Here is an 18,016-nt window from a genome sequence, read left to right as displayed (position 1 = left end):
AGCAACCATAGTGTGCATTAAGGCACGCAGGGTTAAATATCGTGAGTAACAGCAGGTTACTCGCTCTATTTGTGTTAGTGAATCAAGCCCCAGGTGCCTGTGATCAGATGGACCTTAGCCCCAACACTGTGTGCCAGAGACTGGTTGACCTGCCGACCTGGTGTAACAGGCCAAGTTTTTACATTTTTAATTTCTGGCAGGCGCCGGCACACAATGTAGCACACTGCAATCTTAGTAGGAACAAATTACATATTAAGTGCTGACGGTGGGGTGCAGGATAGCTGTCCCTGTGGCCAAGGCAGGCATAAGGCCTGGTGTAAAAAACCACGTTTTTACATTTTATTTAATTAATGACATTTAAAAAAACAATGATTTATCTGGCAGGCACCAGGCACACAGTATGGCACACTCCAATAGTACCAACAAATGACATACTGAGTGCTGAAGGTGGGATGCAGGATAACTGTCCCTGTGGCCAAGGCGGGCATGAGGCCTGATGTAACAAGCCAAGTTTTTACATTTTAGTTAATTAATGACATAACTAAGACTACTGTATTCCAATATATTCCAATATATTTATTTTAATGTACAACTACATAAAATAATAATAATAATAATTTGTACTGACCTTTGCAGTGTAATTTGTATCAGGAATAAACTGTCCATATCTGTCTTTTAGTATAAATGTATACTCATAATAAGATCTTGTTATTTGTGAGGTTGCGTTGAGTTTGATTCCTAGGAATATATAATAAATTACTTTTACCAAAATAAGGCAGCATCACAGTCACATAATTTGATCTATACAAAGACTGAGCACCAAATTGCTTCTGTTGAAAATATAATAATGTTTCTTATAAAGCTATAGCAACACGTTCTTGAGTATGACATGACAGGGAGAACGTGCCTAGACTTTCACTAGCTGGAGGTGTTACACTTCGGGAATCCCCTGGGCTCACTGAAGCTGCATTTTTGAAATTGGCTGATACAGACATGTGTACAATGCTGCATATTATTTAGTCTATATGCTTAGTTTTATGTTCTGAATGTCATTATTATTACATGTTGAGTGTTCAGCATTTTCAAGAAAAATGCATAGAAACTAAACAGGACAATTGTTCAATTAAACTTCCAGTGAACAAATACAGAACACATTTGATGCACATTTAATAAATACCTGTTAATAGTGATCAATGAAACTGTAAAATGTAGCCACCATTCAGTGGCGTAGCTAAGGAGATGTGAGCCCTGATGCAAGTTTTACATTGGGCCCTCCCAAGCACTCTATGCATAACAATTGATACGTCACACAAAAACCTGCAAATGGCAACTACAGTGTCAGAGGTGCAAAAAGGAGATGGGGAGCAGTTTGTTAATAACTACCACTATTCAAAGCATCTATAGAAGTGGCTATTATGAGCACAGGACCAATAGAGAGCTAATACTACAGTTGAGGGAGGGCCCCTCGGGGCCCCTCTGGCCCAAGGGCCCCGATGTGGTTGCTACCTCTGCACCCTCTATTGCTACGCCCCTGCCACCATTTCTTTCTTACTGCAGTTCTGATAAGTGAGATACTGGGAGACTTTTACAACAAATGTTCCTGGATTAGATCCTTAGTGGAGTTCCACTACACTGGTCACATCAATGAATTTCAAGGATATGGAAGTAAAAAAAGAGTTCATGAAACCAATTGCAAAAATAGTATTTTATCTTATATGTTCAAAAGTGCAAAAATACTCTTCAATAGTGATAGACATATCATGCAGCTGCATCCACGCTGTGCATTACAACTGCGTATTAAATATACAGAGCCAAAAAGAGGATGATGATAGAATGCGGAGGGAATCAGCTGTCCTTTTACAACATCAATAGAGTGAAAATGCTACTACCCGTATATTCCGGCGTATAAGACAACTGGAAGACGAAAATGGTCCGCACAATGCTCCTAAGATCCTATATTTTATTTGTGGACGTATCCAAAGGTCAACACATATCACCAGCTGACATGTTTCGGACCTACTGGTCCTTATTCATAGCTAGAGTGCAAATAACACAAAAGGCCTCCTATATACCCTCCTTCGGTGGAGTGGGTGGCTCCCTAGACAATGTCCAGGGAAACACCCCCAGCCCCACACACAGGGGGGGATATGTACAATATAAAGTACAACACCTAAAAAGAAAAATAAAATAAGACAACATACTAATTGTTCAAAGCTAGGTGTTGAATTAAAACGGGAGGCCTAGAGGCATAACGTACAAAATTCCAATCAAATCCCACACCAGTATATAAATGTAGAAAAAATATATACATAATAAAACCTATAAAACTATATAGAAAATGTGATTTGTACAATTAAAACCATCAAGGAGCAGCATATGTAGAGGGAATATGCACTAGGTTAGAAGCGCCAGATCCCAGCGGGAGTTCATACCCTTTGGGAGTCTCGTGCCCATTCTGAAAATCCACAAAGCCTCCCGGCTCTTGAGCCGTTTAGTTGTGTCCCCCCCTCTCCGTGCAGGAAAAATTCTCTCCAAGCCATGGAAGGAAAAAGAGGACATGTCACCTTGGTGGACCTGGCGAAAATGCTTCGCCACATTGGAAACGTTGGAGCTAAGCCAAGCGGGACCGCAGTAATGTTCCCCTATCCTAGCACGTAACGGTCTCGTGGTGCATCCCACATACTGCAGGGCACAAGTCCCACAGGTAATAAGATACACCACGTTCGACGTCCCGCAATTAACGAATTGCCTAATGGGGAAACTGCGTCCGTTCGATGTTGACGTAGCAACTCGAGTTCGAGTGTGGACCCTGCAATAGTGACATGTTCTCACTCCACATCCGTATGAGCCCAACACATTCAGCCAGGTAGAAGACCTGGTTCGGGACTCATACAGGCTAGGAGACAATGTTTGTGCCAAAGTGGGAGCACGCCTACTTGCAAAGCGTACCCCCTGTTGCAAAACACAACGTAGGTCCTCATCACCCTCCAATACTGGGAGATACTTCCTAACGATAGACACAATCTTGTCATATTCCTCACTGTATGTTGTAACAAAAGTGGGTTTTGAAACCCCTAAATTGGCATCCGAGTCACCCGTATTTCTAAGCAAAAGATCTCTGCTTTTAGAATTGGCTCTGACCTGTGCTCTATTGATCATCCAATTGGGGTACCCCCTCTCTTTCAATCTGGTCCCTACCGTTACAAACTCCTCCCCAAGCCAAGACCCCCTCGAACAATTCCTGCGGGCCCTGGTGAATTCACCCACCGGGACCCCCCGTATAGTGTGTTTTGGGTGACAGCTAGTAGCCCGAAGGGTGGTGTTCCCGCTACACGGCTTTCTGTAGGTCCTAGAGTGTATCCTCCCCTCATCGGAGTCTCCCACCAAAGTAACATCTAAATAATCAATAGAGCCCACCCCCCAATTGGAGGTGAACTGTAAATTGAAGATATTGGTGTTCAACTCTTTCATAAATGGGGGGATATCCTCAGGGTTACCCTTCCACACCAAGAGAAGGTCGTCAATGTACCTCCCGTACCACGCAACATCCCCCAGAAGGCGGCTCTCACCCCCAAAGATGTGGCACTCCTCCCACCAACCCATATAGAGGTTTGCTAGTGACGGAGAGAACTTAGCCCCCATGGAGGCGCCACACCTCTGGAGGTAGAAGCCACCATCAAACATGAAATAATTGCGGGACAGGAGGTACTTGACGGCCAGACAAATGAAGGATCTTAGGTCTTCAGAATACGCAGAGTATTTCTCAAGGTGGTGCTCAATAGCTTGGATGGCCAGGTCATGGGGTATACATGAATACAAGGCCTTAACATCAATTGTCACCCACACAAAATGATCGTTCCAAGAGAAGCCCTCCAGGCTTGCAAGTAAGTGCTTTGTGTCTCTGATAAAGCCTGGAAGCCTCATCACAAGTGGTTGTAACAGAGAATCAATCCACTCGCTCAGGCGCTCCCCCAGAGAGCCAATGCCAGCCACAATGGGCCTGCCCTCCGGGGGAGCGCCCGGCTTGTGGATTTTGGGAAGGTGGTGGAAAATTGGGGTAACAGGATGGGTCACCGCCAAGTAGTCAAAAAGTTTCTGATCCAAAACACCCAGATCTCGACCAAAAGACAGGAGTTCAAAAAGCTCCCTCTGGAAAGGTCTCATGGGGTCTCCCTTGAGTCTCTGATAAACTGTGGGGTCCTCCAATTGTCTCAGAGCCTCCATCTTGTAGCTCTCGCTATCGAGAACGACAACGGCCCCCCCTTTATCTGCATTTCGAACAACAATGTCAGAATTATTCTTAAGACTCTGGAGGGCCTGTCGCTCCCGATGCGACAAATTGGAGTTCCTAGAACTACGAGCACCCTCCAGCTCTATCAGTTCCCTCTCCACCAACTCCTGGAAGGTCTCTACATGGGGGGTCCTGCTGGCTAGAGGGTAGAAGTCTGGGTTCCGGGCACGGATGGGCTTAACATCATCTAAGGAGATTAATCCTGAGTTTTCAGCTGCCAGGCAGTCCAAAGCCCATCTGGCCCTGGTTTCCTCAAAATCTCCAATATCAGTAGCGCCCACCGTGACCTTGGTCCCAGGAATCCCACTCTCACATTTTAGGAAATGTTTTCGCAGAAGGATAGTTCTCACAAACCTATTCACATCCACAATAGTTGTAAATACATCCATGTGATTAGTAGGTGCGAAAGAGAGGCCCTTCGCGAGAACATCCCTCTCCATATCAGTGAGCTCATATTTTGATAGATTGACTACATTACATGGTGTGACCCTCCCTGGACTACCCCTTGTGGTCCTATGTTTCACTCCCGCCCGTCTGGTCTTCCGTCTCCCCATCTCCTGCCCTTCCTGCGGCTCTTTCTCTGTATCCTGTAGGGGGTGGCCTGGCCCTGGAGGTTTTTTGAGGTTGCAGAAATATTGTTATCCATAACTCTCCTAGGCTGGATCGATTTCCTGGGATCCGAGGAGTCGGAGAGATCCGACACCTCCGGAGAGCTAAAGCTAACTCGTCTGCCCTGGTTTTTTCGTGAATTGCGTAGAATAGGCCTCGGTGACCTTGGTGATCTAGCCATGGACTCCCACTTTCCCCATTCATATACCACCTCACGCCTATAATCCTCAACATCTCTCAGGTACTTGGTTCTTTTTGTTTCGGTAATGATGGACTCTAATTTAGCAATGTTATCACGCATTCTGTTATGCAATCTATCGTACTGTTCAAATTTTTTAAATCTAACAATATTTGTTTCCAGATCAGTAATTTTGAACCTTAAGTCCACCAATTTGGTTTCTTCATAGGAGATAATGAGTCTCATCAAAGCCAGGGAACAGTCCGTAAGGATCCCATTCCACTCCACTATAAATTGCTCAGAATACAATGTTGTGGGTACTTTTTTGATACGAAGTCCCCTAGGTATAATTTTTTCTGCTACATATTGCTTTAATGTGGTCAAATCCCACCAAACCTTGGTCTCCTTCTCAATGAGAGACTCCAATTGTGCAAAAGATGTCCGCAAACCTATTTCAGGTTCAAAGTCCACGGCATACGGCTGCCTTGAAAACACAGCCGCGAACTTCTGACATCTGGTAGAATCATAAGCTAAATCCCCCAAACCTATGAGATGTTTATCTGTCTCACCTGCTCTTGTGACCTCGAGTTCACAGTTATCGGTAGAAACGATGGACTCCTGGCGTGAGGAGGTTGCCGTTTGCATTTGCCTTGCGATCTCCGCAGCAGAAGGCCACTGCCATGTAGCCTCCTGCTCCTGCTGCAACAATGTGTGCTCGGCAGGCTGGCTATCAGAAACAGGAGGGGAGGCCTCCTGGACCCGTGATATCGCTGTCTGAGAAGCAGACTCCACAAGAGTCATATCCATCTCCCTCCTGTCATTCTCGGGTGACTCCGCACTGCGCATGCTTCCAGACTTATCTGCTAGAGGGGCATCCTTTACCTCCTGTCTGGCCGTGTCATGGTTCCAATCTTGCAGGAGACCTTGCACCAGCTGTCTGCAGTGCGGGCGGGACTGGACACTTTCATCACCCGCATTCACTACCATGTCGGCGGCCTCTCCCGTTCGCCTGGGTCCGGCGCCAAGTGATGACATCACCAGAGCTGCATCGCGCGATGAGACCTCAGGTCCCATAGAGTGTCTCCTCCTCTGCTCCGTCAGACCCCGAACACGGAAACCCGCTCGTTCCAGGGCAGCGACATGCGGGGCAATTCCGTCATCCTCCAGCAGCTGTGTACGCACGGCGTCCCCCTCCAGAAGTGAGTTCCTCTCCGCCAAGGGGTCAGTCCCAGCATGTACTTCTGCAACTACAACAGAGGGCGGCATGGGCTTACATTTACCAATTCCGATTGGCTCCCGCAGTGGAATCTCCGGCTGGGTGCTTAAGGTATCTCTATGTTTCGTCTTTACATCCCTGCTGGCAAGATTCATAGATGGTGGTTTAGTGGTTTTAGAGTACACCTCCGGTCTGGATCTGGGTGCATTACTGTAGCAGTCCTGTGCACTAGTATTACTCCTCAAGTTACGCTGCTCCTTTTGTGCCATGAGAACTAGATATGCGAGACCTAGAGGATTAGTCCTAATATTGACCAGGCAATTCCTTTGGAGATGGATCACTCATGGGGGAGCTGGTAGTCAGAAGCAATTGAGATCAAGGAGAGTGGTGAAGACCGCTCACCCCAGAAAGAGCAGTGCCAGACCAGGATAGCTGATCCTAGAAAATACTTGAAGACGAAAATGGTCCGCACAATGCTCCTAAGATCCTATATTTTATTTGTGGACGTATCCAAAGGTCAACACATATCACCAGCTGACATGTTTCGGACCTACTGGTCCTTATTCATAGCTAGAGTGCAAATAACACAAAAGGCCTCCTATATACCCTCCTTCGGTGGAGTGGGTGGCTCCCTAGACAATGTCCAGGGAAACACCCCCAGCCCAACACACAGGGGGGGATATGTACAATATAAAGTACAACACCTAAAAAGAAAAATAAAATAAGACAACATACTAATTGTTCAAAGCTAGGTGTTGAATTAAAACGGGAGGCCTAGAGGCATAACGTACAAAATTCCAATCAAATCCCACACCAGTATATAAATGTAGAAAAAATATATACATAATAAAACCTATAAAACTATATAGAAAATGTGATTTGTACAATTAAAACCATCAAGGAGCAGCATATGTAGAGGGAATATGCACTAGGTTAGAAGCGCCAGATCCCAGCGGGAGTTCATACCCTTTGGGAGTCTTGTGCCCATTCTGAAAATCCACAAAGCCTCCCGGCTCTTGAGCCGTTTAGTTGTGTCCCCCCCTCTCCGTGCAGGAAAAATTCTCTCCAAGCCATGGAAGGAAAAAGAGGACATGTCACCTTGGTGGACCTGGCGAAAATGCTTCGCCACATTGGAAACGTTGGAGCTAAGCCAAGCGGGACCGCAGTAATGTTCCCCTATCCTAGCACGTAACGGTCTCGTGGTGCATCCCACATACTGCAGGGCACAAGTCCCACAGGTAATAAGATACACCACGTTCGACGTCCCGCAATTAACGAATTGCCTAATGGGGAAACTGCGTCCGTTCGATGTTGACGTAGCAACTCGAGTTCGAGTGTGGACCCTGCAATAGTGACATGTTCTCACTCCACATCCGTATGAGCCCAACACATTCAGCCAGGTAGAAGACCTGGTTCGGGACTCATACAGGCTAGGAGACAATGTTTGTGCCAAAGTGGGAGCACGCCTACTTGCAAAGCGTACCCCCTGTTGCAAAACACAACGTAGGTCCTCATCACCCTCCAATACTGGGAGATACTTCCTAACGATAGACACAATCTTGTCATATTCCTCACTGTATGTTGTAACAAAAGTGGGTTTTGAAACCCCTAAATTGGCATCCGAGTCACCCGTATTCCTAAGCAAAAGATCTCTGCTTTTAGAATTGGCTCTGACCTGTGCTCTATTGATCATCCAATTGGGGTACCCCCTCTCTTTCAATCTGGTCCCTACCGTTACAAACTCCTCCCCAAGCCAAGACCCCCTCGAACAATTCCTGCGGGCCCTGGTGAATTCACCCACCGGGACCCCCCGTATAGTGTGTTTTGGGTGACAGCTAGTAGCCCGAAGGGTGGTGTTCCCGCTACACGGCTTTCTGTAGGTCCTAGAGTGTATCCTCCCCTCATCGGAGTCTCCCACCAAAGTAACATCTAAATAATCAATAGAGCCCACCCCCCAATTGGAGGTGAACTGTAAATTGAAGATATTGGTGTTCAACTCTTTCATAAATGGGGGGATATCCTCAGGGTTACCCTTCCACACCAAGAGAAGGTCGTCAATGTACCTCCCGTACCACGCAACATCCCCCAGAAGGCGGCTCTCACCCCCAAAGATGTGGCACTCCTCCCACCAACCCATATAGAGGTTTGCTAGTGACGGAGAGAACTTAGCCCCCATGGAGGCGCCACACCTCTGGAGGTAGAAGCCACCATCAAACATGAAATAATTGCGGGACAGGAGGTACTTGACGGCCAGACAAATGAAGGATCTTAGGTCTTCAGAATACGCAGAGTATTTCTCAAGGTGGTGCTCAATAGCTTGGATGGCCAGGTCATGGGGTATACATGAATACAAGGCCTTAACATCAATTGTCACCCACACAAAATGATCGTTCCAAGAGAAGCCCTCCAGGCTTGCAAGTAAGTGCTTTGTGTCTCTGATAAAGCCTGGAAGCCTCATCACAAGTGGTTGTAACAGAGAATCAATCCACTCGCTCAGGCGCTCCCCCAGAGAGCCAATGCCAGCCACAATGGGCCTGCCCTCTGGGGGAGCGCCCGGCTTGTGGATTTTGGGAAGGTGGTGGAAAATTGGGGTAACAGGATGGGTCACCGCCAAGTAGTCAAAAAGTTTCTGATCCAAAACACCCAGATCTCGACCAAAAGACAGGAGTTCAAAAAGCTCCCTCTGGAAAGGTCTCATGGGGTCTCCCTTGAGTCTCTGATAAACTGTGGGGTCCTCCAATTGTCTCAGAGCCTCCATCTTGTAGCTCTCGCTATCGAGAACGAAACGCTTGGAGAGAATTTTTCCTGCACGGAGAGGGGGGGACACAACTAAACGGCTCAAGAGCCGGGAGGCTTTGTGGATTTTCAGAATGGGCACGAGACTCCCAAAGGGTATGAACTCCCGCTGGGATCTGGCGCTTCTAACCTAGTGCATATTCCCTCTACATATGCTGCTCCTTGATGGTTTTAATTGTACAAATCACATTTTCTATATAGTTTTATAGGTTTTATTATGTATATATTTTTTCTACATTTATATACTGGTGTGGGATTTGATTGGAATTTTGTACGTTATGCCTCTAGGCCTCCCGTTTTAATTCAACACCTAGCTTTGAACAATTAGTATGTTGTCTTATTTTATTTTTCTTTTTAGGTGTTGTACTTTATATTGTACATATCCCCCCCTGTGTGTGGGGCTGGGGGTGTTTCCCTGGACATTGTCTAGGGAGCCACCCACTCCACCGAAGGAGGGTATATAGGAGGCCTTTTGTGTTATTTGCACTCTAGCTATGAATAAGGACCAGTAGGTCCGAAACATGTCAGCTGGTGATATGTGTTGACCTTTGGATACGTCCACAAATAAAATATAGGATCTTAGGAGCATTGTGCGGACCATTTTCGTCTTCAAGTATTTTCTAGGATCAGCTATCCTGGTCTGGCACTGCTCTTTCTGGGGTGAGCGGTCTTCACCACTCTCCTTGGTATAAGACAACTGGGCGTATAACACGACTACCCAACTTTTCCAGTTAAAATATAGAGTTTGGGATATACTCGCCGTATAAGACTACCCCTCTTCCAATGCACACCCCAAAGAATTTAAACAAATAATTTACTGGTACTATGTAGTGGTACTGGTGCAGATACTGGTGCTGTACTGTATGTGGTACCCAGTATATAACAGTATATAGGCGATTGACTGGTTGGATTGGTCAACTCTCCCTAAGTGGTTTGGTCAGCTCTCCTTGTCTACCTGTTTATTAGAGCGGTATGGAAGAATAGATCGCGCTGTGCCCATAAAACACGCCTCTTTCACCCTTCTGGCCCACCCTTGTATACTATTTACCTCCTTCTCTGCCTGTCTGATCTCGCACTTGTGTGCCTGCGCTGCTTCACTACAGTCCTCAACAGCGAGATCTGAGAAGCGGTAACAGGATAGGGTGCATCAATGACACCCGGCGTATAAGGCGACCCCTGACTTTTCAGAAGATTTTCAAGGGTTAAAAAGTATTCTTATACGCCAGAATATACTGTAATTTAATTTTGCAAAGATAAAGTCATCCCTACCTGTTAGCTCCTCTGTGACTGTGGCTGTTATATTTGCTGAACCCCACATCATTACATTAACAAGTTCTGTATAGTTGAAGTTGAAGTTTACAGATCCAGAAATCTAAAATTTAAATAAACACAAATTAATTTTTATAAACAAAAAATACTGTTTACTTTAACGCTATTTCTCATCCTCATGTACTACATGACGTACAACCATCCAGAACCGCCCTATTCAAATGATATTCCATTGCCCGGGAAGCAGGCTGATGGTTGCATGGCTAGCTCGATGTGCAGGCGTGATGCACTCATTCTCGGCAGAGCCGGGACAAGGTCCTCCAGCACCCAAGGCTGAGACACCAAAGTGCGCCCCCCATCCCTCCCACCCCAGCCATCACACACTGATTGCTATTAGACTAAGAGGCGCCACAGGGCCCACAACCTCCCCAACACCTTAATATCTAGTTATCTGGCTTGCAGTCACTGCCATGTATCCCCTTTTCTTATTTCTTTCTAATTCAAACACAATTAGGAATGACAGCTGAATGAATTCTGCGCCCCCTCCTACACTGCGCCCTGAGGTTGGAGCCTCTCCAGCCTATGCCTCGGCCCGGCCCTGATTCTCGGAACACATTGTCACATCAGCATTCTGCCAGCAGACTGTCCCATTAACACAAGTTCTCATGTTCCTCAGTGGAGAAGCCTTTCACCTCTGGCTGAGGTGGACCTCTGGCACCACCTGGACAGAATTCTCCTCTACAGGTATCTTATAATAATTAAAGGCCAAAAAAAGTTTAAAGAGACTCTGTATTAAAAAAACAAAAACATCCCCTGGGGGGTACGTACCTCGGGAGGGGGAAGCCTCAGAGTCCCAATGAGGCTTCACTCATCCCTGTAGCTGCAGGCAATTCAGCACTGGTTCCTCCGAAACCACCCGCAATCCACCCCGACAAGCTTGACAAGGCTTGATTTATTCACCTCTCTGTGATCCAGTGCAGGTGCAGTTGCGGCTCTCCTATGGGCCAGACGGAAATAGCGAAGCTCAAAAGGACTTGTGCCTACGCAGTATAGAGGATCGATTGGGTTTGTCTATTTCCGCCTCACCCAAATGGAAAGCCGCTAGTACACCTGTGCAGGATCGCGGAGAGGTAAATATTTACATTTCCGCATTTCAGGGGACAGGCTAACAGAGGGACAGGGGAAAACGGGGAAAGCCTCCTTAGGATTTCCCCTCCCGAGGTAAGTATCCCCCAGAGGGATTTATTTATTACAGGTTTTCTTTAACGTCAACTTATTTATTTTTTGGTGAACACAACTGTAGTAGTAATTCCTTTTAAGAACAGCAGCTGGTAAATGACAGAGGTACAGTTGGATGTTGATGCTTTAAAAAAAATGTCTTTGTTTTCCAGTGAACAGCATAGGACAACACCAGTGTTGATTGCAAATTTTCGTATCAAAAATGCTGTTTTCGATTTCGAGAAAATATTCATAAAAATACATTGAAGCTTTTGCAAAATGGTCAAAGGAAACAAATTTGCAAAAAATTCACGAAAAACACTGAAAATCTTTACTTTTTATCATTAAAACAATAGCAAAAAGCACAAAATAATTTATTTTTAGCGCAAAAAAAACCCTCACAAACTTATTACTATGTGATTATTGGCGGCTTTTTCGATTGACAGTCAATAATTTTCACAAAAATGAATGCAAAGAGAATATTGGCATTTTTGCTCATCACTGGACAGCACATCCAGGTTAAGCTATGACAGTCCAGCCACTGGTACTGAGTTGTGCACATCAGACACCCATTGGATCATTATTTTTATCATCATTAAAAATGTATTTTTTAAATCAAATACAATTTTATTTTAGAAAGAAAGGGTTTGGTCATGATTACCTCAAATGTTTTATTAACCTTATATGAATTCCCATAAATATATGTTGGTGTTACAAATATTGATACAGTGCCTGCCACTGGCTTCCCACTTGGATATCTGGAATAAAAACAAACAAGCAATCAAAGAAAATCAGTAGTTTTATGATTAATGTTTGAATGGGAAACGCTTCTACTACTACTGTATGGATAAATAGTATTCCTTTTGATTCTCTGTATACATTGCAAGGATTAGTAGCAAACCCTATTTCAGCTTTCTTACCTGTAAACACGTAAAAACAAACAGACATGCATACTCAGTTATTCCATGGGATCCTTAGGTAATGATCTGGGACTGCCCAAGTTTACTGCCACTCAGTGGATTAGTACAGGTGTGGAAAGTGAGTAACAAGTTGCTACACTTTTATCGGCCATTTCAAATAATGGTTATCGCATGTGTGTATGTAGCTTCCAGGGGCGTTCCTAAGAGATCTGGGGCACTTTTGGGCACTCCAGCTGAAAAATGGTTGTGGCCACGCACCAGAATGGATGGAGCCAAATTTACATGAACTTAACAGCGATCTAAGAAGGCCCACCCAGCAAAATGTTGGATGAAGCCCCCCTCTCCATTAATACAAAAAAAAATGCAGCATATCACATAAATAGGCAGTGTCACTTAAACAGAAACACTGTCTTTTCAGATTCAGCCAGGTTTGGAGAAAGGTAGCTGGCTGCAGGAAAGACACCTTAAATAACATAAAATCTCATGTTTTCTGGAGCACTGATCTATGTTTGTAGCAATTTTGGATCAGGCCGGTTTCACACTGCATATTGGTGGTAGCGGTGCAGTGTGGTCCAGGGACCGCACAGCACCGACAAAAAAAAACAGGTGTGGTAATCCACTTCTGGGAGCAGGCCATACAGAGTCTTTCTAGCATTCACTTTCTGTGGCTCAATCGTTGACAGTGCGCGGAAGCGCTTTGCTAAAATACGCTTCCGCGCATGTGTGACCCGGTCATTTTCAAACAAGCTACACTATATGGGCACTTTTGTGCTGAAAATCGCAAAAGCAATGCGATTTTCACAGTGTGATTTTGAAGCGATTGATTGTGTTTTGTAACATTTAGGGTCTGTACGCACTGGCTGCAGTGCTTTTTTATAATCGCCTGCGATTTTTCAGTGCCTACAGTGTTTTTTGAGCGCTTGCGTTTGGGAAGTGCAGAAAAAAAAAACAATGCATGCGATTTTCATTGTGTTTTTTTTGTTCAACAATTGGTAAAACAGGAAAAGATGCCTCAGCAAAATCGTAATTATTCCAATTTCCAATTTATTGAAGCTCTTTTATTAAACCATACCTGTCTGACATACATGAAAAATTGTATTACCGTGTGTTACTGCATACATTCTTTGTGCTAATAGATCTGTGTTTCTGTTACTTTGCCAACATAATTAGCTACATATCATATATATATATATATATATATAAAAAGTTGGATAGCCTCCAACAGTCCAAAAGACCAAAGCCTCTTCTAAAGAATGAGTGGAGATGCCTACACAGCCTCCTGAAATGCTATAATGTTAGTCTCCTAATCTGGTGGGTATTATTATGTACAGTACTTTCACGTGTTTTCAGCAACAACAGGAAACACATCTGATATCCATTTGTTTATTACTGGAAACAGAAATATCAAATAAATACATGTTTATGGGATTACTTACTTTGCAGTAACTATTCCAGAAATATCTGTCTTCTTTGAGTCAATATAAACAAAAGGGGCTTTAAGTGTGACATCAAACTTTGGTAAAACTGAAAAAAAAATTCAAAAGTTAACTTCTGTGATCATTCGATGTTTTTGTAGTCATTTCTTCTAAATAGTGAAAAGTAGAAAGATGATAAAGTTAAAAGATGACAATTATAATTAGCGCGCATGAAAAAAGGGCGCAGTGAAAAAAGGCCCAGCTGGATAACTAAATGGCGCCGGTGGATAACGAAATCTGATAACGATAAACATTGTTGTCAGACTTGGTTATCGATAAATACCATTGTAAAAACAAACGGGAATTAATTAGTAACGAAAAGATATTAACGTAAAAAATTGTAATTCAACAATACAGCTACCCTCACACAGAACTATCCCTGGAAGTGACTAAAACTACCAACTCCCCTGGTAGTGCCTAACCCTAACCACCCCCCGGTGGTGCATAGCCCTAACCACCACCCCCCGGTGGTGCCTAACCCTAACCCCCCAGTGGTGCCTAACCCTAACCATCCCCCCTGGTGGTGCCTAATAGTGTTGATCGGATACCTCATTATCCTATTCGAGTTTGGTCGAATTCGGATAGTAAACTATCCGAATTCACTCGAAGTTTGATATTCGAGTTAATCGAATATCCGATTCGACCTCGGATATCCGACGTCACTATCCGAGTCTGTATTCGAGTAAAATATTCGAGCTGGCCTGAAATAGCTTTTAAAACTTGTATTGGAGGTCAATGATGCATGAAACCACCTTTTTTATGAAGAAGAACATCAAGTGATTATGTGGTGATGTAGTAGTTATAAAAAAGGTATCAAAAATAGTAAATTAACTTCATGAAAAGTGTTGGCATGAGAAGGTGTGTCCAAAATGGTTGTTGGAAGACTTCTTGTTCTCCTCCTCCTCCTCCTCCTCCTCTTCTTCTTCTTCTTCTTCTTTTTCTTCATATTATGTGTCTTGGACACCTCTAAATTAAGTACAATTTTTTTTTTCAAATTGATGCAGGCAGGAGGCAGCTATTTTTGAGCGTAATAGCTGGTGGCGCATGGGCAGCAGCAGCGAGACAGAAGGAGGGCAGGCAGCGAGACATAATAGGCCCTGGGTCCTAGCGGTGGTTCCAGGGCCGTAAATGAACAGCATGAGGTTCCAGACAGCGGTCGTGAAGCCCACATTGTATCCAATACACAATTGGGACAGCACAGTTTTCAACCCGGACACCTCTAAAATAATTTAATTTTTTTTTTTCAAAATAATGCAGCTATTGTTGAGCGTAATAGCTGGTGGCGCATGGGCAGCGGCACCTTGTAATGTGTTCCCTGGCAGTGGAGAGGAGACACAGACAGCAGGAGGAAATATAACAGCAGGCAGCGAGAGGAGGATGAGTGTGTGTGGCAGACTGGCATTTGGCAGCAGGCAGGAGGGCAGGCAGCGAGACATAGTAGGCCCTGGGTCCTAGCGGTGGTTCCAGGGCCGTAAATGAACAGCATGGGGTTCCAGACAGCGGTCGTGAAGCCCACATTGTGTCCAATACACAATTGGGACAGCACAGTTTTCAACCCGGACACCTCTAAATTAATTACAATTTATTTTTATTTTTTTCAAAATAATGCAGCTATTGTTGAGCGAAATAGCTGGTGGCGCATGGGCAGCAGCACCTTGTAATGTGTTCCCTGGCAGTGGAAACACACAGACAGCAGGAGGAAATACAGCAGCAGGCAACGTGAGGAGGATGAGTGTGAGTGGCAGACTGGCATTTGGCAGCAGGCAGGAGGGCAGGCAGCGAGACATAGTAGGCCCTGGGTCCTAGAGGTGGTTCCAGGGCTGTAAATGAACAGCATGAGGTTCTAGACAGTGGTTGTGAAGCCCACATTGTGTCCAATACACAATTGGGACAGCACAGTTTTCAACCCGGACACCTCTAAATTAATTACAATTTTTTTTTTCAAAATAATGCAGCTATTGTTGAGCGTAATAGCTGGTTGCGCATGGGCAGCAGCACCTTGTAATGTGTTCCCTGGCAGTGGAAACAAACAGACAGCAGGAGGAAATTCAGCAGCAGGCAGCGTGAGGAGGATGAGTGTGTGTGGCAGACTGGCATTTGGCAGCAGGCAGCGAGACATAGTAGGCTCTGGGTCCTAGCAGTGGTTCCAGGGCCGTAAATGAACAGCATGAGGTTCCAGACAGCGGTCGTGAAGCCCACATTGTGTCCAATACACAATTGGGACAGCACAGTTTTCAACCCGGACACCTCTAAATTATTTACAATTTATTTTTATTTTTTTCAAAATAATGCAGCTATTGTTGAGCGTAATAGCTGGTGGCGCATGGGCAGCAGCACCTTGTAATGTGTTCCCTGGCAGTGGAGACACACAGTCAGCAGGATGAAATACAGCAGCAGCAGCAGCAGGTGTAATGTGTGTGTGCGCCACTTCATGTCCCCCTCTCGCCAACAACAGGGGTCAGGAATTCGCCTTCCACCCAAGCCTGGTTCATTTTGAGAAACGTCAGTCTGTCCACAGACTTGTGAGGCAGACGAGATCGCTTCTCAGTGACGACTCCACCGGCTGCACTGAAGCAACGCTCTGACAGTAGGCTGGAAGGGGGGCAGGAGAGCACTTCCAGGGCGTACTGCGCAAGCTCGCTCCAGATCGGCAGGTGCTTGACCCAATACTCCATGGGATCAACAGGGGCCACGCTGTCAAGCTCGCTGAAGGACCCCATGTAGTCAGCCACCATGCGGGTCAAGCGCTGTCTGTGACTGGAGGAGAAGGATGCTGCTGCAGACACCTCCTCTCTAGTCCCTGGCAGCTCTACACTCATGTAGAGCTCGTTGGTCAGAGACAGCAGGTCTGTGGTGCGTGTGCGCTTGCTGCTGGTGGATGCAGGCACCTGCTGCTGCCTCTGTGCTGGCTGGACAGTGGGGGTGGATGGCTCAGGGAAGGCTTCCTGCAAGCGCTCAACAAGGGACAGCTGCAAATCCCTCATTTGTTGCACACGGTCTCCTCCTGCAGGCAGGAACTGGCTGAGCTTTCCCTTCAGACGTGGGTCCAGCATCATGCAGATCCAGATGTCCTCCCTTTTCTTCATCTGGATGACCCTTGGGTCCTTGCGCAGGCACCTCAGCATGTGCGCTGCCATTGGGAAGAGTCTGGCCACGTCTGCTGGCACATCATCGGCAGCCCCAGAGCCGACAGTGCTTTCCTCCTCTTCCTCTGCCCCCTCCACCTCATCCTCTCTCCACCCCCGCACCAGTCCAGCTGCGCTCTGCTGCTCCCCCTCATCAGCAGCAAGGTCAGGGACCTCCACCAACTCCAAGCCCTCCTCCTCAGAGGTGGCCTGTGAAGCTGCCTGCAGCTCCTGCTGGTCCAAGGCTGCCGCTCCCTCTTCCAGCAGTGCATACAGGGCCCTGTCCAGCACACACACCAAGGGGACCCACTCGCACACCATTGCATGGTCCCTGCTCACCATGTTGGCCTGCAGGAAGGGTGCCAGGACTGAGCACACCTGCTGCATGTGCCCCCAGTCCTCCGTGGAGATGATGGACGGGAGGTTGGTGGCGGCACACCCAGTTGCAGTGAGGGAGGCAACTGTTGCTCGTGCAACGTACTGGCTGACAGCCAGCCTCTGTTCAACCAGACACTCCAACATCGCCAGGGTGGAGTTCCAGCGAGTTGGAACATCGAGCATGAGCCAGTGCTGTGGCAGGTGCAGCTCCTTCTGCACCTCTTCCAGGCTCGTCACGGCTGCAGGCAAGTGCCGGAAATGACGCACAACCTTCCTTGCCGCCTCAAGGAGTCGGTCCATCCCCTGGTAGGTCCGCAGGAACTTTTGGACTACCAGGTTTAGGACGTGCGCCAGGCAGGGGATGTGGGTCAGGTCTCCCTTGTTGATGGCAGCAACAAGGTTTGCCCCATTGTCGGACACCACCTCTCCAACTCTGAGGCCTCTGGGGGTCAGCAAATTCCTCTCCTGCTCTCGGAGTTTGGCCAGGATGTGGTTCACCATCAGTTTGGCCTTCCCCAGGCTGACCAATTCCAGCAGCGCT

General features: G+C 46.2%; 1 protein-coding gene across 1 annotated transcript in view; it reads right to left on the bottom strand.

Annotated features, from left to right (window-relative positions):
* The window catches only part of LOC137504766 (CD109 antigen-like), a 128,878-nt gene that overhangs the window by 1,701 nt on the left and 109,161 nt on the right, over positions 1 to 18,016 (bottom strand). The window contains exons 31-34 of the mRNA XM_068233351.1: positions 13,934 to 14,021; positions 12,239 to 12,335; positions 10,360 to 10,462; positions 629 to 738 (exon numbers count right to left, since the gene is read on the bottom strand). Coding sequence (XP_068089452.1) covers positions 629 to 738; positions 10,360 to 10,462; positions 12,239 to 12,335; positions 13,934 to 14,021 — 398 coding nt within the window. The remainder of the gene's footprint in view (positions 1 to 628; positions 739 to 10,359; positions 10,463 to 12,238; positions 12,336 to 13,933; positions 14,022 to 18,016) is intronic.

Source organism: Hyperolius riggenbachi, chromosome 4 (genome assembly GCF_040937935.1).
Source record: "Hyperolius riggenbachi isolate aHypRig1 chromosome 4, aHypRig1.pri, whole genome shotgun sequence".
In the NCBI taxonomy this organism is placed as follows: domain Eukaryota; kingdom Metazoa; phylum Chordata; class Amphibia; order Anura; family Hyperoliidae; genus Hyperolius; species Hyperolius riggenbachi.
The sequence above is the reverse complement of the archived record's forward strand: the minus strand, read 5'-3'. Positions and strand labels throughout refer to the sequence as shown.